This window comes from Sebastes fasciatus, chromosome 4 (assembly GCF_043250625.1).
Source record: "Sebastes fasciatus isolate fSebFas1 chromosome 4, fSebFas1.pri, whole genome shotgun sequence".
NCBI lineage: Eukaryota > Metazoa > Chordata > Actinopteri > Perciformes > Sebastidae > Sebastes > Sebastes fasciatus.
The window spans coordinates 33,246,960-33,273,556 of record NC_133798.1 but is presented as its reverse complement, the minus strand read 5'-3'; the positions used below and the strand labels follow the sequence as shown (position 1 = coordinate 33,273,556).

The 26,597-nt window shown below is 40.6% G+C and overlaps 1 protein-coding gene across 6 annotated transcripts in view; it reads right to left on the bottom strand.

Moving 5' to 3' along the window:
• LOC141766683 (copine-8-like) overlaps positions 1–26,597 on the bottom strand; it is a 95,839-nt gene that overhangs the window by 7,344 nt on the left and 61,898 nt on the right. For 5 of the 6 annotated variants that reach the window (XR_012593667.1, XR_012593666.1, XR_012593668.1 and 2 more), the window contains 6 exons: positions 26,148–26,329; positions 20,218–20,345; positions 18,013–18,115; positions 16,879–16,936; positions 16,076–16,149; positions 14,778–14,975 (listed from right to left, as the gene is read on the bottom strand). Coding sequence is in view for 2 of the 6 variants with exons in the window: in XM_074633728.1 (XP_074489829.1) it covers positions 14,778–14,975; positions 16,076–16,149; positions 16,879–16,936; positions 18,013–18,115; positions 20,218–20,345; positions 26,148–26,329 (743 nt within the window). In the remaining 4 variants the exon portion in view is untranslated. Of the gene's footprint in view, positions 1–7,228; positions 9,681–14,777; positions 14,976–16,075; positions 16,150–16,878; positions 16,937–18,012; positions 18,116–20,217; positions 20,346–26,147; positions 26,330–26,597 lie in introns of those variants that run through there. The other variant, XM_074633729.1, reaches the window with a different exon arrangement.

The following is a 26,597-nucleotide window of genomic DNA, read 5'->3' as shown; positions in this document are numbered from 1 at the left end:
AATATGCATTTTGGAAAATTCCAGTCTCGCTTTTTTATGATTTGGTGTCCTCCTGGGTCGTCTTCCATTAAGTCCACTTTGGCTCAAACAGTGACGGATGGTACGATCTGACACTGATGTACCTTGACCTTGGAGTTCACCTCTAATCTCTTTGGAAGTTGTTCTGGGCTCTTTGGTTACCATTCGTATTATCCGTCTCTTCAATATGTCATCAATTTTCCCCTTGCGGCCACGTCCAGGGAGGTTGGCTACAGTCCCATGGACCTTAAACTTCTGAATAATATGTGCAGCTGTAGTCACAGGAACATCAGGCTGCTTGGAGATGGTCTTATAGCCTTTACCTTTAACATGAAGGTCTATAATGTTCTTTCTGATCTCCTGAGACAACTCTCTCCTTAGCTTTCTGTGGTCCATGTTCAGTGTGGTACACACCATGATACCAAACAGCACAGTGACTACTTTTCACCTTTTAAATAGGCAGACTGACTGATTGAAGGTTTGAAGATACCTGTGATGCTATTTACAGGACACACCTTAGTTTAATATGCCCCTATGGTCACATTATTTTACATCTTTTCTAGGGGTACCATAATTTTTGTCCTGGCCAGTTTCATTAGTTTGTTTTTTAAAATGATTCTGTTGAACCACAATTCAAAAACAATATCTGATTTTCATTAGTTCATTTTCAGTAAATTTTTATTTATTATTACTTTTGTCAGTTTCAAGTTATTTCAGTGACCATTGTGGGTTTTTCTCTCTTTAACGGAACGTTACCAACAACTTTGCCTACGTCTGTATAAGCTCTGAGACAGAACCACGTCTCTAGAAAATCCTCCATGACGTTGTCACATTTGCATTCTCCATGTTTGCCGATCGAGTCTTGATGGAGCCGTACATCTGCGCGACATCACAGCTGCAGAGACCGGACAGGCGTGTATCTCACTACATGAGAATGAGCAGTGAATGTTTACCATCCCAAGGCACATATTTTAATGGTGAAAATCTGCATTTCTCCACTTTAATATTGTTACTTCTGCATACTCGAGATGACATGTCTCCCTGGAGACTAACTCATTACCTTTCCCTCCCTGTCAACCATCCGAGCTCACAGCGAGCTGACAAACTGTCCTTTGGGCTGTTTAACCCTGTCAAGATTCCAGCAAACATCAGTCTTGTTTTGCCAAACTGATTCACAGAAATCCCCTTCAACACATACTGCATCAAAACATTTCTAAATCCGTCTCTTATCCTTTTTTTTTGTCATAACACATGATTGGATATGATGGAATAATTCATTCTGGGTCTGAGTCTGCATTATTGCCTCATGCCTTGAGATGCATTTATTACGTAATGGTCTAAGAAAAGACCAGAACAGCCCAGGAAGGCCTCAGCTTGTGTAAAAATAGCACAAAACGATCCGGTTATATTTAGAAACACCCTCCCGTCCACTGCTAAGAATAGCAGGGGAGACGTTTCATATTCATCCTAAGACTTTGCCTTGTACTTGCCAGAATGTTCCCATCCCTGTACTCTCTGAGTAGAGTGGACAGACGCTGCCTTCTGCAGGGTTGGTGTATGTTTGTGTGCTGGCTGTGGGCTTTTTGAGGTGCATGTCATCAAAATTTTACACACTATTCCTTATTCCATTACTCATCGCCGCCTATTTCGGCGTGCAGGCATCTCGCAGTTGATGAGCTTGTAAGGGGGACCTAGGGAAATAAAACTGGCCGAAACGGCAGCTTGGAGACTCAAGTAGCTCCCCATATCGGCTCAAGTGATATTACATTCATGCTGAGCTTGTTCAAGTCTGCTTTATTGCTTTAGAGTCTCGGTGCTCAATGCAAGGAGTCCCTGTAGTGAGAAAAGCTGGGACGTGTGATTCCCTGAGAGGTGCACATTAAAAAGACTGTTTTTTAGGTCAGATAACATGAAGCTGTGTCTGGTGGAGCTATAAAAAAAATAACTGATCTGTTTTATAAGAAGCTACAGCTCTGAAAGATAATTTCTGCCTTTATTTAGTTTCACAAGTTTGCGTCATTGTGAGATTAAATTAGATTAGTTAAGACAGTATCCTCTTCAAAAAAGACAATTTTATAGACCTGCTTTTATGTGCAGATGGTTTTATTGCATAGATTTACTTTTACTGCTTGTGTTACTATTGTTTGACCTTTGATACCATCGATCACACCGTTCTTATTAAAGGAATAGTTGGGCGTTTGGGAAATATGCTTATTCCCTTTGTTGCTGAGAGTTAGATGAGAAGATCAATACCAATACTCTCTATATTGCTCCGTTAATGATAATGCTAAAGGCAGGAGATGATTAGCTTAGCCTAAAGACAGAAAAGCAAGGGCTAACAGTGGTGCAAAGTTAAGAGAAATACAGATACCAACACTACAAATTACAAACTAACAGGTTATATACAACATGGAGAACTACAAGGAATGATTCTGGGACCTATTTACTCTCTGCATGCTACACTGGACGACACTTACCTATCATCCGCTACCACTACATCTCTTTTCATACAGTAGCTATGCAGACGATACAGAGTTATATCTCTCATTCAAATACGGACCGTAACAAGTGGGCTTCACTGCACAGCCCGGTTGCACAAAAAGGTGTATGAATGACACGACAATGCACGAGGCAAAAGCGTGCAATAAGGATGGGTCCAAAGACTGGTGCTTTGTAAGTTACGTTTGTGGTGTTTGTGACGTGTTTTCCGTACTGATGTTACATTGTTTCTGCGAGCATTTAACTTTGTTTACGTACTTATTTTAAGGCACACCATGACGTTTTTCCTAAACCTATCTAAGTGGTTATGTTGCATAAACCTAAGTGAGTGGTTTTGTTGCCCCCTGCTGTTACTGCACCTTCATACACACGTGTAATATTCACAAAACGTGACACTGACATGCTGTCCTCTGGTGGACAGGCGGGGCTATTACACTGCATAGCTGCTTAGATGATGCAAAAGACTGGATGCGCCATAACGTTTGAAAATCTAATTCTGACAAGACAGAGGTCCTGATCCTGATCTGGCTGTAAAAACATTAATCCAGTCGTGTTTTATCAACTACGGAATACCTAAAATGAGAATAAAATTAGATCAAGTCTGGGCAGCACAGTGTTGCAGTGGTAGTAGCACAGTCGCCTCAGAGCAAGAGGGTTGCAGGTTCAAACCCCTGTGTTAGAGTGGGTTTTCTGGCTACCTCCCACAAAGACATGGAGGTTAGATTAAAGCTGCAGTAGGCAAAAATATTTTTGGCTTCATTGGGAAAAAATTACATAATAACCTTTCAGCATATTGTAATTCAAGTGTTCTGAGAGAAAACTAGACTTCTGCTCCTGTTCACGGCTCTGTTTTCAGGCTTTAAAAAATCTAGCCCGTGACGGGAGACTTTGGCCAATCACAGGTCATTTCAGAGAGAGAGCGTGTTCCTATTGGCCTATTGGTTTGGTATTTGGTCACAAACTTTCTCACTTTACAGCTAAACAGTACACTACAAGATGTTTCTGAAAACATTTGAGGCCAGAAATAGGCATTACAATAACAAAATATTGATTCCTATTTAATCAGCACTGCCTAGTAAAAATTTGATTTCTTTCTTTTATTGTGAAATGACCTTTTACATAGCTAATTTCTGTATTTACTGTATGCACATTTTTTTATTTGTTGTTGTTTTGCAGCTGTTTTAATGTTGCTTATGTCATTGTTTTTTTATTTTACTAACATAGCAGAGCATATTTTCTATTAACGTATATTCTATTTTTATCAAATGTGCTACACAACAAAGCTTATTGTCACAATGCCATTTTAGCATCCCTTGCAGCAAATACAACAGAGTTTGCGATACAACATTAAGCTACCATGTTTTTGGTGTGTGTGTGTGTGCTTAGAGTGCTAATTCAAATTTCTGATTATAGCTTCAAGTGGGAGGCGAACCATAATAACATAATAACTCAACATGAAGTTAAAAGTCATATGCAGATAAACACACAGAGCAGATAGCAATGAGTGCTCATTAAAATCTTGGACAGGACTGGAACGAGGAAGAGAGAAAAGTCTACTGGCTGTAATTAGCACACTGTCACTTGTTACAAAGCAGCCCACGTTGTTAGCATGTCAGATCACTTCCCAACAGCATCAACCGATTGTTTTGTTGCTATTCTGAAAGCGTGTAACAACTGTGCCAGACAATAAAGCAGAAATGCCTTAAATTTAAGGGAGAAACATTGGACTGTGTATTTATAAAGACAGGAGGCTACTACGCTCACACAACACTTTGCCTCTGCATCTGTGACTGGCTGGGCAGCTGAATAAATAAAGTATGATGACACACAAAACAAAAGATTCACATGTGATGCTTTTGTGAACAAACCAATTATTTTTGGAGGTCTGATTTCCTGCACCATGAAGCAGATGGTGCCATGATGTCCTGTTGTTTCTGTTCTACAAAAGCCACGTACTTGCTTTCTTTTTTACTCTCTTGATGCTCCAAACGGTATTAAAAAATGAAGCAGAGATGCCGTAAAATGTGACTGTACAAAGAATGTCAGTGTCATATAATGTAAAAAGTGAAAGGGCTTTTGAGGAGTCCTTCAACCGTCAGCTCCAGATGGCTCGATGTGAGACACTGTCAGTATGTGACCCCCACTTGTCATGTGAAAACTTCATAAACCCAAACCCCTTTTTTAAAAAAAAACTTTGGATAGACTAGAAAATCCATGGGAGTATAAATGCAAGCCTGTTTTTATTAGCTCCTAAAACACTGAGATTGTGTAGATACAAAGTTTTCACTAATAAGAAATACTAAAAAAATGAAACCTGCATGTTGTTGTTCTCTCCAGGTAATCAAATGATGCCTTCCTGTTATTCAAATCAGCCTAAATGCATTAGGTGCACTAGTGGACTTATACTAAAGATTTAGATGATTGAACATACAAAGATTCAGGACGCAGTTAGAGAAGGTTTGTGTTTCAGAGGACCTGAAAGCCGTATTCAAATTATTGTATAAAATAGCTTTTTCTGGCCCCATTATTGTGTGTAAAGGTGCAGGGGTGTCAAATTTGTTGAACTTTGACCTGATCTGTGCTGACATTTATAAGCGCAGCCAATGGCTGAATACTTGTGCTGTGATTAAAAACGGTGGACAAATAAATGTAAATCAGCGCCGGCCACTTTTTTGGTCATGCCCTTGTCTGCATAGAGAAAGAGCGCAATTAAGTCCCACCCCCCACCAGAGGGGAAAACAATTCATCGCTTTCCATAGAGAGTTCCCTTTGTATTGCTTAAAGGTGTCTCCTTGTCACTTTTTTTGTACCTTTGCTAGCAAACAACAGAAAAATGCCTAAAAGCTGCTGTGTGGTGGCATGCACTATAACAGGGTAAAGAACACAGGAAGTTTTTATAAGCTGCCAAACCAAAAAAAACTGAGGATACAGGCAATGAGATGTGAGTCATCAGGAAGAATGGGAACCCTGACACTCAGTATGCTGACATGTGTAGCAATCAGTTTTAGGCTACCTATATTTCTGTAAGTTAAGCTGAAGCATTTCTACAGTATGCAACTTGTGTTTTAGTGGAGTGTGGATAAATCAGAGAGCTATGCAGTTTTATGTTTGCAAGTTTTAACAGCTAACTCGTCCCATCCCATCATCATTGTCAACTACACCCTGGACATAAGGTGCTGAAATAATCCTTTGATATGCTGAAAGCTGATGTTTTTCAGCTAGCTACAGGCATTTTGTTAGCGTTTCAGCCCATGGTTGCATATTGTGACACCGATTGTTTTCCCCCTCCGATGGGCGTGGTTTTGACGTGTTGCGCTCTGACTCTATGCATTTTGAGGTTCAGTTTTTAAATCCCTAAGTGAAGCCTACAACATATTAGTTGAACCACATCCTCTGACCGTAATTTTTTGTATAAAACCCAGTGAGCAACCTCGGGTCTGAAAAGTGAAGCCAATGCTTAAGTGCCTTAAACTTGCATTCTTTCTAACAGCCAGCAGGGGGCGACTCCTCTGGTTGCAAAAAGAAGTGTGATTGTATAGAAGTCTCAGAGAAAATGAGCCTACTTCTCACTTGATTTATTACCTCAGTAAACATTGTAAACATGAGTTTATGGTCTCAATCGCTAATTTCAAGTCTTCTTCAATACAGCATGATGTTCATTTAGTAAATGATGGTCCCATTGAGAGTCAAATAAACCATAAAGCAGGGGATGCTTAAACTACCATGCCGTTTTCCGGTCTGGGTGGTGTCCGTGTTTCCTTCTTACAACTTTAACCCTTTCACAGGCTTTCAGTTCATGAAAGTTAATTGCAACATTTTGGTCTCCTAAAAATGTCTTATTCAGTGTTCAGTTGTACTAAGCTCCCCCTCTAGTGTCACTTCTGGAGGGCAGTTTTATAATTTCTATATTATATGGTGACTTTGTATAATGTATACCAGAATATTTTAAAAATTCAATAAAGAGATATTTAAACAAAAGAAAGATGGAGGATAAATTAGTGTAACAGTTCATCATCACATCGAACATTGCATTTTTTAAATTGCTATTTGCTAAAAAGTTTAGCTCCCAGGTGCCTCGTTATTACCGCTTAATGCCGCACTGAAGCAATTCAAATGTTTCCGAGCTCATGACCACAAAGTTCCTCTAAAACAATGAAGAGGTGAGATCAACATATTATGCAGTTGGAACGCACCCCATACTCAGTTTTACATCATACTTACTAGGAATAGTTATGTTAGTATGTAATTTTGAAAACAGCCCCATTGTTCGTTTTTTCATGGTATTTGTTGACGGTAAGAAAAATAATAAAATAAAAACCAGCCTTATATGAGGCTGCAAAAGACGACACCGATTTTGTCCTCAAAATTCAAGCATATCTCAGCCACATTTGGAGGAGTGTTTGGAATAGGACAGCCTGTCACCCTGTTTTAACATATTAGATCTTGCAATGCTCACTTTAAAGGTGCAATGGTGTGAAGTACATCTATTCCAGTGTGCTGGCGCTGTTTGAACAGAATTTACTGGCATAGTCAACCAGGACAGGTGCCTATCAACATGGAGAGCGTCTGTAAAAAGAGAAAATACAACATGGCCACCAAACAGATGAACATGCACCCAAATATTTCCTTATTGGCCCATAATAGTTTTAATTTTCTATATTCTATAGTGTCGTGACATTCTCAGGATCACGTGATCTACCAATACAACACAAAAAAAAGTTTGATATGAATATTTATTGAAAGACTTCAATTCTTACAGAAATAGTCATTTTTAAATCAATCTTTAGTGGCGTTCCATATTTCCTATTAGAACAGTAAAACCTGTGCTGTCTTACAATAAAACTATCCTCAATAACTGATTTTAAGTACACATTATGTATCAATGGACAAATCATTTTTTGATTAGTGTAATCACAAGCATCATGCAAAAGCCATGAATCACTGTTTAGAGGGCTGGTGAAAAATGGATTAATGAATTTGGGTGTTTCAGTTTATGATCTGCAGTAACTTTAAACATGGCTTTATGAGGCTGGGCAACGTTATTCTCAGCTGAATGATTCTGACTCTTTGCTGAGAGCGAGACAGCCCAATTTTGTTTTGTTTTTTCTCTCCGTTGGAATCATTCCCCCTCTTATTCACATCACTTCAGCCACTGGGTCTGAGAGAACAATGCTATGAGATGATGTCTGATGAGTGGCTGTGCATGAAAAAACAAAAGAATCAGTCTTTAAAAGAAACATCTGAAGGCATTGCACAATTCCAAGATTGACCAGTGATATTTTTAAGGCAAAAAAGTTGTCTAAAATACTCAGAAATAACACGTAAAGATGTCATATTACAAATTGTTTTTAAACCCATGGATGCATTTCTGTTAGAAAAAAAAAAAAATCAACACATGCAAACTTAATGCATGCTATTAAAAAAAAACATCAGAATAAAACAGGATATTCATCACGAGCATTCAATTAAACCACTCTGTTAATATTATAAGGTACAGTAAACAACTTTCATGTTGAATGTGTGAAGATTACGTGGGCGTTCATATGGCCTGGCATGCTGACACGGCACCGCCACTTGGCAGAGTGACACAGATGCAGCGATGAGCGGTGGGAGGCAGCGAGGTGTAAGCCTACTTCATTAAAGCTTGTTAGTCCACCAGAAGCACAGGGTTGTTGTTGGGTTGGTTTTTTTCTCGCCTTGTTGTCTCCTACACATAAAATGCTTTTGATTGTCACTCCTACACCGACGCAATCTCAGAGGAACAGTGATTTCACACATTCCGGCTGCACGTCACGAACCCATTGGTTCACGTTAAGACTTCCAACTCCGCTGGGTTCCTGTGCAAACATGCATTTCATTTCCTCGTCCTGAGGACAAATCCATGCGTGCCAAAGCAAAGATCTACATGCTGTCATATCTATACTGCACGTCATAGAATAATATGGTAGTCATGCAGTCGAATGATGTAGCTTTGTAGTCATCTGAGTTTCTCAAACCTTTGTGGGGCTGATCTATTTATCATTGTTTAACACATTTTGTCAAATTAAAAATGAATTGACAGTTTACTAAACCCCTCACCCCCAAAACAGCGATTGCTCAAAACCAAAATCAGGAGCAAAAGTGTAAGAAATGTGCGTTTATCTGAGCTGCAATCATTAACTAGTACAGTTAACAAGCTTATAACTTACAGTAGTAACTAGGGCTGGGCAATATGATTTGATTGAAGATGATATGAATTCATCGTCTTTCAATGGAATTGTATTTTTCTGCAATCCTAAATTGAGATATTGTGATACACAATTACTTTGTCTAAATTGATAATAACAAGCACATACTGACTTTCTCATAAAATCTGATCTAACTCAGTTAAATCAAACTATTGTCTGAATCTGATTACTCTGTATTTGTGTGCATGCATGTAAACATAGTCAGTGTATAGCTGGAAATATTTATTCATTTTTTCTCTAGAATTTCACTTGAAACTAAATGAGAAAATACTCAGTACTTTTCATTTGTCAAGTATTTAATTACACAGAAGTATAAAAAAACAGGCTTTAACCGTGTGGTTATTTCATATAGACTATTAAATTAAATTACCAGAAAACATGCTATATCGTGAAATATGTCGTTATCGAGTTATGAAATGCTCTGTATCAGGACAGGAGATTTTGGCCATATTGCCCAGCCCTTGTAGTAACCAATCATTAATTATATATCATAAACTAACTATATTAGTTTTTGGGTTTCAAGATTATGTTTGGGGAAGTTTACACTCCAGTAACTCCAAACAATGTTACTCAAGATAGTGACATGCCTGCCAAACACATCGGTTAGCATTTAGCATGAGGACCTGGCATATTTGTTTTACGTTACTCTTGTAATGTTAGAAGTGATGAAAATATACTGTTTGAAAGTACAAACATGTGATGCTGGAACAAAATAACAGTCTCAGTATTAATTGTCTTTATCATACCTATAGTATAAGCATTGACTAGCTCTACACAGCAAAATAAGACAATTAACCGATCTTAGCAGCGGGAGACCAGCAACCCCCATGTTCTGCGAGGTAAAATTACTGTTTTTGTCACTGGAGTCTGGTGGCTTTGAAGAGAGCATTAATGGATATAATGGCTCCAGTTCCTTGTGTGGTCCTTGACCTGGACCTAAAAATGTGGTCACAGGACACAAAAGGTTGAGAAACTCTGCGTTTAAAGGTGTTAATACTGAGATAAACACTACGTCTCTGAAACCACTGTTTCTCTGAGAAAACAAGCAAGAAACCCTCAATCTTCACTCAACCCTGGCTTTGTTATGTAAGTGTCATGCATGTTTCATATACTAATACATGTACTGGATGTACTGTGTATACGAGAGTGTGGGCGGGAGATGAAGTTAACATTGTGTCGTGATAAATAAATGAAAGGCCGTGCCCCTTGTGTTTCAGGAGGTGAGTCACAGAGTCCCGGCAGTTCGCTGCAAATCAACTCTCCAGAAAACATACACACAGTATATACAGAATATATATATATATATGTATATGTATATATACATATATATATATATTTACATAAAAAAAGACTGTTCCTGCCTGATCTGGTTCAGTCTGGTTCAGTCTGGTGTTGCTCCAGTCCAATACCAGACGTGACACCAGTGCTACATTGTGCAATTCGACATCCCCGCTGTCATACCCCGCCATTAAACAACAATATAGAAGAGTACAAAATCTACCAGACCACCTGTCCCCACACTGAGGGACCCTATTCAGTCAAACTGAATAACCAGCTTTACTGGAATGAGTCTCGGCCAACAATGAGACGCTACACTTAAAAAGGGATAGTTCTTTGAAGTGGGGTTGAATGAGGTACCATAGTCAGTGTGTTACCGACAGTAGATGGCGGTTGGCACGCCCTAAGTTAGGAGAAACAGGCAGAAGTAACGGCATGGAAGCTAAGCAATGCACCGCTGTGGACATGAACAGCAGCTTAATGTATTTTAGCCACTTAAAAAAAGGCCCACCTAAAGAAATCTGTATCAGTTTAAGTGTATTTAGAATATTTTTACAGCTTTACCTTGCCATCAGACAGCTTTTTCAGACGGGGAGCTATGCTCTCTTCAAAGCCACCAGACTCCTTTGAGAAAAACAGTAATTTTACCTCGCAGAACACGGGGGGTTGCTGGTCTTCCGCTGCCTCGATCGGTTGGTTTGTTTGTGTCATTTTGTGACTTTGGTGTTTTAAGAGGTTAGTTCAGATTCACCAAAGTCACACAATAACACAAACAAACTCACCGATCTAAGCAGCGGTAGATCAGCAACCCACACGTTCTGTGAGGTAAAATTACTGTTTTTGTCAATGGAGTCTGGTGGCTTTGAAGAGAGCATTAATGGATGTAACGGCTCCAGTTCCTTGTCGGAAAGGGCTGCCTGACGGAAAGATGAAAATATTCTAAATATAGCATACACTTATAGGTGTTTAAAAAAGGATTTGCTGCTGCCCCCGTCCACAGCAGTACCTGTGCTGGTACTCCTGTCTGCTTCTCCAAACTAGGATATCTCAGACAACCCTAATTCAATAAATCCAAACTATCCCTTTAACAATATGTCAAATTTGGCAGATAAATGTTGCTACGGAGTGTACTTGATCACCAGGTCTACTTTTTAAACATTATCATCCAACCATTTGTTTATAAAAAATACAGGCCTGTCGTTCATGATTTAAATATGAATAACTTATGTATAAACATGAATAAGGCCTGTTAGTCATGATTTAAATATGATTACAGGCCTCAGTATAAAATGTAATACTTATATCAGCAGTAAAGAAGCAGCATTACATATATAGTATATTGACCAATACACAAAAAAGGCAAAAATTTGTAGTGTATAAATGTCTAAGAAAATGTTTTACAAGCAGTTTATAAGTAGACATTTTCATTAAGCATCATCAGCCAAGAAGAATAAGATGATTTTGAGGCGCAAGTTTAGAAAAATGTTGTAAACCGTCTCTTACATTTGTTCCTTGACTGAATAGGGCCCTAAAAAGTACAGATAGGATCTACAGTTTGTAGTACACAGAGTCAAATGTATAAACGCTGTTCTTCACACATGTACATGAGTTAAAAGGGGCCTCTGGATCCGTACGGTGGCTGTAGCTTCTCTGATAGGAAATGTTTTGTGCTTTGCTTAAAGTCACATGTTGAGTTTTCATGTACACATTAACGGGAAAAACAGCAGCAAGGTTGCATTTGAGTTTCACCACAAAACTTGGCTGAAAGTGGCAGTGCAATTACCTGTTTTGGGTTTGAGTATTTCCCCATTTTTAAAGGGATACTCCCCCCGAACAACTATGTTTTGAATATCAAATGCTCACCACCTGTAGGCTCTGGAAAGTTTGTAGTTTGGTCTTTTTTCAGAGGAAAGTTACAATGGATTCCAATGGTGGTTAAAAAACGCCCATATAATATCTTTGCAGCCAAACAACAACAAACGGAGGCTGTGTTCAACCATATTTTGGTGTAAATAGTGCTTGGATGACAGAGAAGAAGTGGATTATGCTGCAGGATAGATTTATACTTTTCTTTCCGCCATGAAACGGGGTTGCTATTTACCTGATAATCAGACTACATTGCCATTTTGTTTTTACTTCTTTATTTAATTTAAATCTCAAAAACTCAGCTAATCTGCCTCATCAGGACTATGTAGTTTGATCAGATTTGACTGACAGTGCTAAACTGTGATTGGTACTGTATATGGAGGTATGTGACATTAAGTTTTCCCATTTTAATGAGCCCTGTCCACGTCAAAAACAAAAAAACTGAAATCTCTGAAAATATATCTCTAAATAGTTCAAATTTAAAGTAAATGTTGTGTTCCCGTTGGACCTCATTGTCATAGTAAGAGGCTGATTGAGGCATTTAAAGAGGACCTATTATGCTCATTTTCAGGTGCATATTTGTATTTTGGGTTTCTACTAGAACATGTTTACATGCTTTAACGTTCAAATAACGCTTTACTTTTCTCATACCGGCTCTGCTGCAGCACCTCTTTTCACCCTCTGTCTGAAACGCTCTGTTTGAGCTCCTGCCCCCCCACCCTCAAAAAGCCCACTCTGCTCTGATTGGTCAGCTGGCTAACTCTGTTGTGATTGGTCAACCAAACCAAACTCTTCGGACTCCGCTCCAGCTCAGCTCTAAATAGCTTAATTTGAAGGTGTGCCAAATCAGCCGCTAGGCAGGTATTATGCTAATGTGTTACTCGGTGACATCACCACATTATGGTAGAAAAGGCGGGACTTCAAGCGAGACGTTTCAGGCAGTTAAGGAGCAATGTTTCTGTGGGGGGATGTAACTCCCTTTGGCGTTGACTTTGGGCTTAGTAACTTTGCAAGCCTTTTACATGCACAAAAAACTATAAAGGAAAGGGAAAAAGCACAAAAGCATAATGGGCCCTCTTTAACTTTTGCCACAAAGAAATATGCTGAAAGTCGACTTACAACAATCTATACAGTTGTGTTGATTTGTACGTCGCCAATTTGGTGAAAATCTTTCTTGCCGTTTTTTTTTGGGGGGGCTCTGCCACAGAAAAATGACCCATTCTTTATCCCACCTTTACTTTAACAACTTTAACAAAACACTTTCTGTGGAAAAAGCTGTCAATGAGCACAACACCTAGAGACCTATTTGAATCAATCCAAAAAAGGGACGTGAGCCAATGTGGAAGTATGTAAGTGTTGAGTCTAAGCTGAGAAAAGCTGCTGTCATCCCAGAAGTATTCAGAGCCACCTTTCAAGCCTTCAGGAGGTGAGAGTTTGATACCGAAAACACAGTTTTTGTTCCTTTAAGGAGGTGATTAGCGACCTGCTACTTTACTAAACCTTAGGGGTTACTGATTATTACTTTTAGTTACAATATTGTTGGAAAAGGTGAAACTAAAAACTGTGCTCAGTCACTACTTTGATCCATACGGGTAGCTGCTGAAATAAAAGCATCTTTGCATTTTGGTTTTGTTGGTTAACTGTTTTCTGTGCACATATTCACAGTGTGTTGCTAACACAAAAGGTGTGAGTCACCTGATCTGATAGCTACCGAAGTGCTATAATTCTCAACCTACAGTTTGGCAAATATTTTATGATGTGAGTAAGGTAAGACTGTGAACTCAACAGACTGACACACCAACACTTTGTTATTTCAATTTTTTTGGCAATACTAAACAAAGTGAGAGGTAGAGAGACGTAAAACAAAACAAAACAAAAATGCTTCTGAAGTACGATGTTGTTCCATGAAATTAAAGAGACTACAATGTGACACACAGTCAGGTTCGGTAGTGAGATGTGTGTTTTTGACTTCTGGGCTTGGAGATCCACATTTCCAGAACCCACGGTGGACGCGGTGCCTTGTGAACGTTGTCTGACAAAAGAGTAAGGTTCAAGTCCCTGCTGCATTTGATTTGACCAGACTCCCAGGGAGTCAAGGCAGGTGGACGGAGCAGAAGGTAAGAGTGTGGGAAGATTTCAAGTGGGTGATGGGTTTGTTCTTAATGGAACATGGCAGTAGTGGTGGTGATGGGGGGGTTTGTGTGGGAGGGACAAAGCCCTGAGTGCAGGACAACAGTGCATGCTTCTCTTAAACTAGCACATGCTCCATTTATAAAAAAAAAAAAGCATACACACTCTGTATTGCAGAATGTGGCACCAGGGCCTAAAACGTTTTTGTACAAAGTCACAAACTCCAGTTTCTGCAGCCGAAAAATAGGAATCTGAAAGGTTTTCACATTGATCGGTATAAATTTCCTCCTGAAAAAAATTCGCCACCCCAGTCCTCAAATTTGTAAACATTTATATATCGAGAGACATGATTTTGTGAAAGAGAGAGGAAGTGGAAATAGAAATAGCAGATTAACAGTGTTGGACCTTTTCAGGTTCAGGTCCGTTTCAGTCAGTTGTCAGTCAACGCTTCCTGGTGGAGGTAGGTAAACTCAGACCTCCACCACGACCCTTCAAAACCCCCACCTTCATTCGTCAGAGAAGTCCCTTCTTCTAAAAAAGTGGAAGCATCCCACTCAGGGTTATCCGCATCGTGGCCCTCGGCTCATGGCCAAACGTTCCCGAAAGTGCAACATGAGAGTAGCGAGCGAGGTTCGCCGTGTGTCTCAAAAGCTTCCAGTGAAGAGTAGGAAGAAGAAGAAGCAGAGAGAGGAGAGTAGAGACCAGTAGAGTCGGCTGGCCGGCGTCGGAGCGAGGCCTCGGCCTTTAGATTCGGCTTACCCGTCTGCAGAGGAGGGGGTGGAGAGCCGGTGGTGGACAGGTGGTGTAAGGAGGCGGCAGGGGGCCGGGTTTGATCCCTCGGGTCCTCATGTAGGACAGGAACTGGTCCGGGATTTCAGCGAGCACTTCCTTAGCGAGGCGAGCCATGCTGAGGATGTGGTTACCCCGTCGGTCAATGTAGTCTCTGAAAGGAACAAACTGCGGAGAGGAGAGGAAACAAGGAGAAGAGAGGTGAGGAGACAAGTAGAGGAGAGGAGATAAAACAAGGAAAGAAGAAGAACCAAAGAGAGGAGAGGAAACAAGAGATGAAACAAGGAGAGTAGAGGATGTAAAACAAGGAGAAGAGAGAAGAAGAAACAAGGAGAGGAAATAAAACAAGGGTAGGAGAGGAAACAAGGAGAGATGAGGAAACAAGAGATGAAACAAGGAGAGGAGATAAGTAGAGGAAACAAGGAGGTTAGAGGAGAAGAAACAAGGAGAGGGGAGAAGAGAAAACAAGGAGAGGAGAGAAAGGGAAACAAGGAGAGGGGATAAAACAAGGAGAGGAGAGAAGAAGAGACAAGGAAACAAGAGGAGAGGAGAAGAAACAAGGAGATGAGCGGAGGGGAGAGGAAACAAAAAGAGGACAGAAGAGGAAACAAGGAAATGAGAGGAGAGAAGAGGAGAGAGTAGGAAACAATGAAACAACAGAAAAAGAGGAGGGGATAAGAAACAAGGGAACAAGAGGAGAGGAGGGGAAACAAGGAAATGAGAAAAGAGGAGAGGAGAGGAGAGGAGAGGAGAGGAGAGGAGAGGAGAGGAGAGGAGAGGAGAGGAGAGGAGAGGAGAGGAGAGGAGAGGAGAAGAAATGAGGAGAGGAGGAAAATAGAGGAAACAAAGAGAGTCAGAGGAGAGGATATAAAATGAGGGGAGAAGAAACAAGGAAATGAGAAGAGAGGAGAGAAGGAGAGGATATAAAATGAGAGGAGAGGAGAGGAGACAAGGAAACGAGGACAGGAGAAGAGGGTATAAAATGAGAGGAGAGGAGAGATGAGAGGATATGGTTAAATAAAACATCAGAAAGTGAAAGAAAAGAAGAGAATGAAAAGGACACAGAGGAAAAGGTGGATGTAGTTTAGAGAAGCGAGACAGCGGGAGGAAGACAGAAAAATGGCAGACTGAGAACAAGAGCACAGCAGAGGGTCAAGCACCGTGACCTTTTCCCATTAATCATAAATCCCACATTTCTCTGCAGACACTCCGCTGAGCTAACAGTCTCACAGCCAGTCAGCCATGTCTTCTCTGGGAATACTCTGTACCTGAACTATGTCCCTCTCGGCGTATCGTCCTTGGGATGAGATCCTCTCCTCGTCCCCGTCCAGCTCGATCATTTCTGAGGAGGAGAAGCACATCAGTCACGCCCTGTCAGGAGACTCCAGCAGCCATGTCAAAGCCACGCTGAGCAAACATGGCACGCGGTTTGTCAGTGCGTTTTAATCTGCCGAAGCCATTGGCATGCCACTGGGTTACAATTCCTCGGAGTGTTGGTGATGCCAAACGTGGCATGAGTACACAGAGTTTGCGTCGCTGAGCGTGAAACTGTGAGTTGCACACAACAGCGCTGAAATACGTGTAAGCGGAGCCAACGATGTGCACCACGGGGACATCATGCAACCGAGCACAATGACTTCATAAGCGTGACAATCGTTTTAAATCCTGTTGACTTTACAGGCTAATTGCTCATCACGAGTGAGCTTGTTTGTTTTTTTTACAGAGGACTGCTCCGTAAATTGTAAACACGACAAAACGGGAGAGAGGTGAGAAACGTGGCCATCGTACATTAACGAAAAAAAAAATAACATAAAAAAAGAAAGAAAGAAAGAAAAGCACCACCTCTGGTCTGACAAATGAGAATTGTACACATCCACTTAACCTCGGGAGTCAGTGGAGGAGGAGGGGGAGATTAAGGGGAGGGAGAATGGAAGAAAAGAAGAGCTGCACAAGGAAGGGCTGAACCATGTGGGAGGCGAGATAGGAAGTAGAATGAAGGCGAAGGATTACTGCAAGCAAATAAACACATACACATGCACATGCACGTGCACGTGATCTTCTCCCTGCTTACCGTCAAATTCCGCTGGTCCAACCCCAACGATTATAATTGACATGGGCAAAGACGCAGCCTGTTGAGGGTGGGAGGAGACAAAATAGGCTCATCAGACATGAGGGGAAAGAAGCAACGTTCATTCTTTTCACCATTTGCTATCTTAATCACCGCAGGCTGCCAGTGAAAAACCCCAAAACTGTAAGTTAACAGTCCATGGAAAGGAAGCTCAATAGTAAAATATTCAATGCCATTGTTAAGACAGACGGGCTTCGTCCAAATCCATCTGCCCTCTGCCGCCGGTTTCATAAAGCCTCTCGTCCGGCCAGAGTTTTCTAATTTCATGCATCTACAACTTTGTCTAAATCTCCCAAAGCTTGACAGCTTAAAAATGACTCCCATTTACATCTTCCCTCTGCCCTGAGCTGCAGCTGAACTTCCGCCCTGCACCGCAATATTGTTTATTAAATCTTAGCCGAGTGGGACAGCAAAGTACAGTTCCAGTGATGAATGAAGGTTTTTTAGCGTTTCATAACTTCCCGTGGTTATTAGATGGACGCCCAAATTGCTCGAGATATGAGGGCCACGGGTTCTCCGCGGGCTTGTAAATAATTACTCTCGAATCTTACTTTACAATAACATTACATCACATGGAGGCGTGGGGGCTGTGAGCAGCGAGAGCTCCTAATATATGAAAAATCGTTACACACATCAACTCCGATCACTCTAATTAGAAAGCGTAGTTATTAGAGCTGAACGTAGCATGATTGGGGGGGGGGGTTGCAGGGGGAGGTGATGGGAGGTTGACCAGGCCGACCCCCTTTCCTCTTCCCTCACTCCCTTCATTAGTGAAGATGAGTGAAAGACAGAGAAGCACTAAAAGAGAAGGACAGCCCATAACCTCCCCTCCACATTGTTGGTTTATTAAGATCTCCATTAGTGGCTTAATCATAGCTGGACCTCCAGGGGCCCTCACATGTTTTACAGTAAATTACCCGAATGAATACGAGCATACGCTACATGGACTGCTGCTGTCCATGATGCTGTAAATAGCACTTGTGAACTCATGTAAAATGCCTTGTCTCCTGTCTTACCAATAAAGTGTGAACAATAAAACGTACAGTACATAGATTGAGTTTAAATCTGGTACTGTACATTGACTATGGACTCCTTGGTCTGCGCCATGTCTGTGATCACGCCGTCAGAGATGATGAGCAGGATGAAGTACTGCGAGCCGTCCATCACTGCTGACGCATACCTGGCATGAAGAGAGAGCGAGAGAGAGGCGGGGGGTCAAAGGTAAAAGAGAGGTAGAAGCAGAAAGACGTCACTTCTTTTAACATTTAATCAACATCAAAAGGGATATTCTGACTTTTCTTTTCTGCTGAAATCTACCGCTCTATATTAATTTAGAAAGGGCACTCCACTGATTTAACACATCAAGACCAATTAACTGGTCACGAAGAGTACGATTCAACCTTTGAGACAGTCGTATAATGTCTTTTGTGGCTCTGGAAGGGCTTTCTAAAGTCTGAGAAAATAACTCTGAAGATGACATCAGTTATCTTGGCTTTTTTTTTTTTAACAGAAAACCTGAGTTATAAAGTTTATAGGTTATACAGTGTAAGTGGAAAGTTTATGAATGAAGGCGCAACTCAACCCGTTCCGCACAATGTGATTGACTGATGCCTTTATTCACGGTGCGAAAGCTCAGAGATATCGACCTTGTTACGAAAACAAATGGCGGCGTGATATTTGCGTTCTGTGTGAAAGTATTCATGACAAAAACAGTTTGAAAAAAAAAGTTGACGTGAATCAATCGCAGGAAAAAAACATGAGTTTATGGTCTCAGTCGCTAGTTTCATGTTGTCTTCAATACATCGTGATGTTTATTTAGTAAATTATGGTCCCATTTAGAGTCAGATAGACCATAAAGCAGGGGATGCTTTAGGGCGTGGCTACCTTGTGATTGACAGGTTGATAACACGGCGTTGTCCGGTCTGGGAGTTGTCTGTTTTTGTCTGAGAACTTTAACCCTTTCACAGTGTGTTTTCACTTCATGAAAGTTAATATTAACATTTTGGTCGCCTAAAATTGTCTTATTCAGCGTTGGGTTGTGCTTAGCTCCACCCTCTCGTGTCACTTCTGGTTGAAAATAACCAAGTTGGCGACGGTCAAAAACAAAAATCGTGACAGCCAAAATGTCGAAGTCGAGGCTTCAAAACGGCAGTTTACAAACCGGTACGGACCCAGTAGTAGTAGTAGTAGTATTTTTACATTACACATTGATGTACCTTAGAGTCAAGTCTATTTTTGTTGCTCTAAACTTACACTCATAGCAGTTTCCTGTTATATAAACCAGGATGAAATGTGTCACAGGACAATATTTTAAGAGTATACGTTAAATAACACTCTTACGCACACACAGTCAGTCAATTAGAAAGCTGACGTGACTTGGTGTCACTTTTTTTTTCTTTTTTTAGCCATGTCTTCCTGGGCTTTAGTCAGATGCTCCACAGAAGTGAGCGCTGAACAATGCAGCTATTCTCAGGCTGAGTGGGCGGATGGCACTCGAGAGAGAGAGAGAGAGAGAGAGAGAGAGAGAGAGAGAGAGAGAGAGAGAGAGAGAGAGAGAGAGAGAGAGAGAGATGGGATTTGAAAGCCGATGATGAAAGGTGGGAAAAGTGCTTGTTACAGTCAGTCTTGAGGATCATGAGGATGAGATCTGGCAATAGGGAACTTCAGGTGGAAGTCGGAAAATTAAAACTTTATACATTACTTTTTATTGGAGGTTATTTGTGGAAATTGAGAAAGTGTTGCTCATAGTTTCCGGTTTGTTTGTTTTAAATTTTTAAAACAGTGGAAAAGCAGCTTTTTTATAATTTGTTGCTCCAATAAAAATGTAACTGCACTTGAGGGCCCACATGTCTCTCGTTAATGGACTTTTTATTAGTGAAGAGAATGGTTTTTACTTGTGTCTATAAGGATTCATTTATGGTTTATTTGTGAAATGGTGGGAGGTGAGACATTTACTGTTTCTTCTACTGTGTATTTTCTGTTTTTCTTGCAGCTCATCAGTCATCCTGCAGACCGGTCGCCCTCTTAAGGACTGCCGTATCCAAACCACCACAGCGAGTATTGATTCCTCTTAGGTGACGGAGCTATTAGCACATTTATTTTAATCCCCTCCCTTTGCTTCACAGATCGCTGTCCAGCAGCCCACACACACGGCTGCAATTTCACCAAAGCCGATTGATCTTACAGGAATTTCATCAGCAGAGCTGTAAATGTAGTGGTGGCGTTTACGTGCGTGTCCGTCTACGCGTTCCTCATCCCTGGCTGTGATTATAGTGGACCTACCTGGCCACATGGTTAATAACAGGGGAGAAGTGGGTGGGTCCGTAGAGACGCACAGATTTGAGACTCTGGTAATAGGCGTCCATCACCCCCTCGATGCCATTGCAGTACGGGTTCTGTGGATTACCGTTCTGCAAAAAAAAAAAGAAGGACAAAAAAACGTTAAAAAGTGCAGGGTTCAATATTAATGTTTTTTTTCTAGGGCTGTCAATAGATTAAAATATTTAATCGTGATTAATCGCCTGATTGTCCATAAACAATCACGATTAATCTCTAAATAATCACACATTTTTTATCTGATCAAAATGTACCTTAAAGGGAGATGTGTCAAGTATTTAACACTCTTATCAACATGGGAGTGGGAAGATATGCTGCTTTATGCAAATGTATGTATATATTTATTATTGGAAATCTATTAACAACACAAAACAATGATAAATATTGTCCAGAAACCCTGGGAAAAGTGGGAATGTCTGTAAAGGGGAGACTGGTGGGTACCCAAAGGTGCAAAAAGGATCAATTGCAGGTATCGTTTGACTGGAGAAGTTTGGATACTACTTGGTAACGGGTTATTTTGATCGATATCTTAAAGGTATCGAGTACCAATACCCAGCTCTAGCTCACTCCTTAGCTGCTTCCAGCATCAGTTCTGGAAACAACAATGTGGTTAATTATTAAGTGAGTTGCTAGATTCACAAGCCCGTTTTTGGCATTTTACTTGCCCCGGGCAATCGGGCAATCTATATTGTTGAGCCCTGAACTGTGGGAGAAACATGCTGAAATGTAGATGTAACATTTCTGAATTGCTGAGAGGAGGTTCAGACGGGTCTCGTCGTAAAGATTAGAAGACCTCGGGGTGTCTCAATTTCTTTAGATATGCTTGTGGGAAACTTGCTTTGGCTAGATTTTTTTTTTTTCATATAGCTCCGAAGAGCCATAAATGCCCCTCTTTATGACTTTGTCCTCATGGCAGCTTGGGTGTAACTAAGCTAGTGGGATGGCAAGCTGGCACTATGCTGTATTTGATGTGTGGAGTGGGCTTACTTGTACCAATACTGTAATAAAATACATTTAATTAAGACAACAAACGCTGATTGCAAATGGGATTGATCAGTTCTTCATATAATTAAGAAATTAAGATATTTCTTATGTACAAAATGTCCTTGGAAGCTTTTAGTAGTCCATACAGTAATGAGATTTAAATTCATGATGGCCACAATTGTCCAACTCTATTAAGTTATATATTTAATTTGGGATGTGTAAGCTGATTTTTAACAGTTAACTCTTTGTCTACTAATCCCCATGTCAGTAGAAGCTCTGTTGAATCAGGGAGCCGAGTCCAGAAAGCCTTTAGTCTTTATTAATCTCACTTTGTACTTTTATTCCAAGCTGAAGACACAGACAGTAAGATCCTTTTCTCGAGCAAAATTCAAAGACAACAGTCTGATTATGTTGTCTATGAGGTTTATTACACTTTAATGCCATTTCTGGAACTCTGATGGATGATGCTGTTTTTTCTGGAGTATCTTCAGCCACTTTTTTTGCTCCAGGTGTTCTCTATACGCCACCGGATAACAGTTTAGTTTTACATACAGCGAGTCTCTGTCATTGATTTAATGTCAGCTTCAATGTATGTTGAAAAATGTGTTAACTATATTCAAGGGCAATTAGAATAACTTGCTTACATTACATTTCTGTGGTACACCTGGGACCTACTATGCATCAAAGTTAAACTGAAATTGAATGTAGTTTGTTTTGATATTCAGAGACAGCGTGGCTAAGAGGGATAATAAAAACAGCGCCACCCTGAAGGAGAAAAAAAAAAGTATTTGTAGATTTTATATCCCTTTATGGGAAAAAGGCTGGGATGGAATTACATTTTATTTTCAAAACAGGCATGTTTTTGATGCAAATTGCAGGATAACAGGATTACATGCATACTCAGGCTACCCGAGGGCAGAAAACATCCATAATACTTCAATATTATCAAAACATCTTACCTAGTATAAGAGGCACTAGAGGGTTGCAAGCCCTTAAGGGCGTTAAATCCAATCTTACATCAAGCATATTACACATATTTTAGTGAAATGTCGACAGTTTAATTCTCCTGTTGCAGCATTTCAGTGCCGAATATCCTGAGGCGGGCCATTTCACATTTTTAACTCTGCAATAGGAACGGATACCAGGAGAAGCATGTTGGTAAAAATCCATTGTGGTGAGATTTGATTTGTTTGCAACAGAGGTTACGAGAGGACAAAACATGATGCTAATTTGTTTTAGAATGAGTTTCTCCGACAGAAGCTCATCAACTGGCTTCAATCCTTGTTTTAATGGAATACTTCACCCACAAAATGAACGTTTGTAAATCAATTATTCACTCCATGTTACTTTTAATTAAAAAAAACAACAACGAGAAAAGTCTTGATGAATTGAAGTAAACGGGGGCCGCGTCTTATAAGTCTCATTTATCCAGTCGTATTCTCTACCACTTCCCAAACACATGCATCTTGGCTAAAACCTTACTATTTAAAACACTTCCACATAAACAGTCTCACACTTGCAAAGGCGTGCTACTCGTCCGGGAGAATCCAAAGAGTTTTTAATAGTAGGGTTTGAGGTCTAAGCGTATGATTGTATAAATAAGAGTTGGATTATACTGCACGAGTTGTGTGAGAGTTTGTAAACGGATGTTTTGATATAGTTTTGCTGTTGTGAAACGCGGCCCCCATTTACTTCAATTCATCAAAACTTTTCACCGTTTTTTGATTCTTCGTTCACCCTGAAGTTTTCTAAAAGAAATCAAGGTAACAAGGGGGGGGGGGGGGGGGAGTAATTGATGAAGAAAATAAAATATCTCAATATTTTTGACCAAATACCTCGATGTCAATATTGCGACGATATTCAACCATTGGTGCTCTCACTAAATATTTACACAATGAGATTTTTTATAAACAATCATCAGTAATGTGGAGATAATGACTAGATAGAGCAGTCTGGAAAGTTCAGAAAATGACATCACTTTACTGTAATGCAGCGTTTAAAACCAGGAACACTTGTGCCATATTACGATAGACGATATCTAATCTCATATCACAATTTAGATTTAATATCGATATACAGCCCTATTTATAAATGAGGTATTCCTTTGAGATGTTGAACCAAAGTTTTTGCAGTGTTCGTATCTCTGCAGCCTCCGTATTAAAGTTAATGTCTGGTTGACTGGGTTTAAGATACCCAAAAGAAACTCACAAAGAAGCAAACAGTACATTATTTAAGCTACCCATATGTTTTGGGCTTTCTAATTATCTCAGTATGAAACCATCTTGACTCTCACTCTGCTTGGTCGCCCCTGAGTTTGAACAGTGCACATGAGACTCCTTTGTTTTGTAAATGGAGCTTGCATAATTACGTCAGATTCAGTGGTGGCTTTCTCCCACTGCGGCTCCGCAGCTGCAGCCGTCCTCCCTAAGAGCTGACTGAGTTAAATCCTTAATGGTTAGATTAATGCATATGTGCCTTGTCTTGAGGTTCGGCGCCTCTGGGGAAGCTGTTACCCAACACTAAGCAGCTGTAATGGCTGTAAAACGCCTCTGGACCAACATCTGGAAGGGACAGTGGACCAGGGAGAGGATTATGGGTGGCTGAGGAGTGGTCAAGAAAGTCTAGAGCCCCGGAGCGCTTGACATTGGCGGAGAGGAATGGATGAAAAGACGCATGGTTGAATCCTGATAGTGTTGAATGGAGGAAACAGCTAATCCAGATCCTTAGCGTACTGTGTGCATTTCCATAAATTAGAGTTATCAAATGATTGTCATACCTTGGTATAATTTCCCTAAAGAAATGAAACTATTGTCACTTCAGTAAGACATAGACTGACTGAAATTTGGTGTGTTTACAGCCAACTAGAATCACCGCCTCACGGTTGAATGCCTCCGCAGACCAGTCAAATTACAGTTTACATCCATGTCTGTCCAAAATGTTATCCCTTCATCATTTTATCTTGTTAGAAATTTGTGTGAAATTGTCATGATTAGGATATGAATTCTTGAGTTATGGCAAAAAAACGTGTTTCATGAGGTTATAGTGACCTTGATCTTTGACAACCAAAATCGAGTGAGGTCATCCTTGAATCCAAAGACGTTTGTGCCAAATTTGGAGAAATTTGCTCGAAGCGTTCCTGAGATATCACAAGAATGGGACGGACATGAGGTCACAGTGACCTTGACTTTTAACCACAAAAATCAAATCAAGTCATCCTTGGGTCCAAGGGGACGTTTGTGCCAAATTTGAAAAAATTCCCTCCAGAAGAATGGGCGGACGGACATGTACTAACATACATGGACAGCAGCGTTCACCACCCGCCAATAAACTGCTGCCTGTAATTGGCCATCTGTGTATGAAAGTTCCTGCTTGCATGCTGTGTGTTTTCAGTTTACTTTTTTATTACATGGTTCTGGTAATAACTTTATGTTTACATCTTCCTTTGAGAAATGCTGCATGTGCTCTAACTGTGACACGCAAGCTTCCTCCAGCTGGCATGAAAGCCTTTAAAAGATTTATTGTCAGTGCCATAGTCAACAGCAGTCTGGGAACAAGCCAACTTTGTTTTTATACTGCCTGTCCTGATCTTAATGTTGTTCAAAATTAGCACCACATTTCTCATGAGCCCTATTGCTTCATGTCACAAAGAAAATCTTTATTTCTAAGATTTTTTCTCTGATTTGACTTAAGATGATAAATATCTTAATTATTGGATGGATTGCCATGAAATTTGTTAAAGACATTCATGTTTCTAAGAAAATAAATCCCAAAACTCTGGTGATCCCCTGACTTTCAAGTTTAAAATGATCCATTATTAAATAAGTCCACATCTACTAAGGGTGGGGGAAAAAATCAATACAGCATTGTATCGCGATTTTTTGCTTGGCAATATTGTGTCGATATACATACGTCAATCATCGATCTTTTATTGTTTGGTCTGTCAAAGTTAGCGCTATAATAACGCATTAACGCAATTTGATATTTCAGATGTTTTAGTGGCTCAGTTTCAAAGCTAGAGTGGAGATACTGGCATCATATGAAACAAGAAAACCTAAGGAATCCATTGGTACCAACCATCTCATACTACTAAACATGCTTTAAATTTCAGAGAGGAAAAACTGGCATGGCCATTTACAAAGGGGTCCCTTGACCTCTGACCTCAAGATTTGTGAATGAAAATGAGTTCTATGGTTACCCACGAGTCTCCCCTTTACAGACATGCCCACTTTATGATAATCACATGCAGTTTGGGGCAAGTCATAGTCAAGTCAGCACACTGACACACTGACACACTGACAGCTGTTGTTACCTGTTGGGCTGCAGTTTGCTATGTTATGAGCATTTTTTTTTTGCTAAATGCAGTACCTGTGAGGGTTTCTGGACAATATTTGTCATTGTTTTGATGGCTCCTAGACAACGTATCCTTATGACGTTGGTGATCGTCATAACATTTCATATTTCCCCATCATCAAAGCTGTGCCTATGTACAGCCTCACAGGGCTGTTTCATTTGAATTATATTTATTACTTCACTCATTCAACACCTCAAGAAATCTTTTAGCACTGGAAGAACGGTGTCACTTTCCTGCTTTGTGCCATAAAGCAATATGATGTAAATCAGTCCTGCGACTTCCTGTCAAATCTGACCTGGTGGAGGCCTCAGAAAGTGACCTCTTCTTCATCATGGTTTTGTTTGGTGACTTTGATTATGTTGAATAAATGAACATGTGTTTGCATGCTTTACGTAGGTTTATGCAGAGAAACAGACGCACATATAACTGCAACTGTTCATACAGTATGTGCCTATAGTATATTTGGAAGAATAGATGATTGGAGGATTTGAGTGGATGGATGTTTGGATGATGCAAATTAGGGAGAAAGTTGTTTCCTCACCAGGGCGAACTCGTGCGACACCCGTCCGTCTGGGGGAAGCTTGGCACCGAAGCCCAGGGCAGGAAACATCTTGTCGCTGTCGTAGTCCTGGATGATCTCTCCGACGGCCCTCAGCGCCATGGCGTAGTCGTTCAGCTGGTATGGGCTCATGTAATGGAGCGAGGTGGGCTGGGACGGATTGCCTGGGACCCGAACGGTTCAACACAACATAACACACATCAGCATCAAACTGTAATTACGCCTGCTCCCCCTGGGCTGTGAGTCATATTAAAATAAAAAAGGAGGGGAGTGGGTGGAAGGGGGGGTTAAAACGCAGACTGGAGTTTTAGTTACACAAACATTTCTCCTAGGCACAGCTGCACTGGAGGCAGTAATAATCTCACTGGTTGCCTCAAACCTCAGCGGGTGGTGTGAGGTACCACAATTTTTTCTAATTACATGAAGCCATTG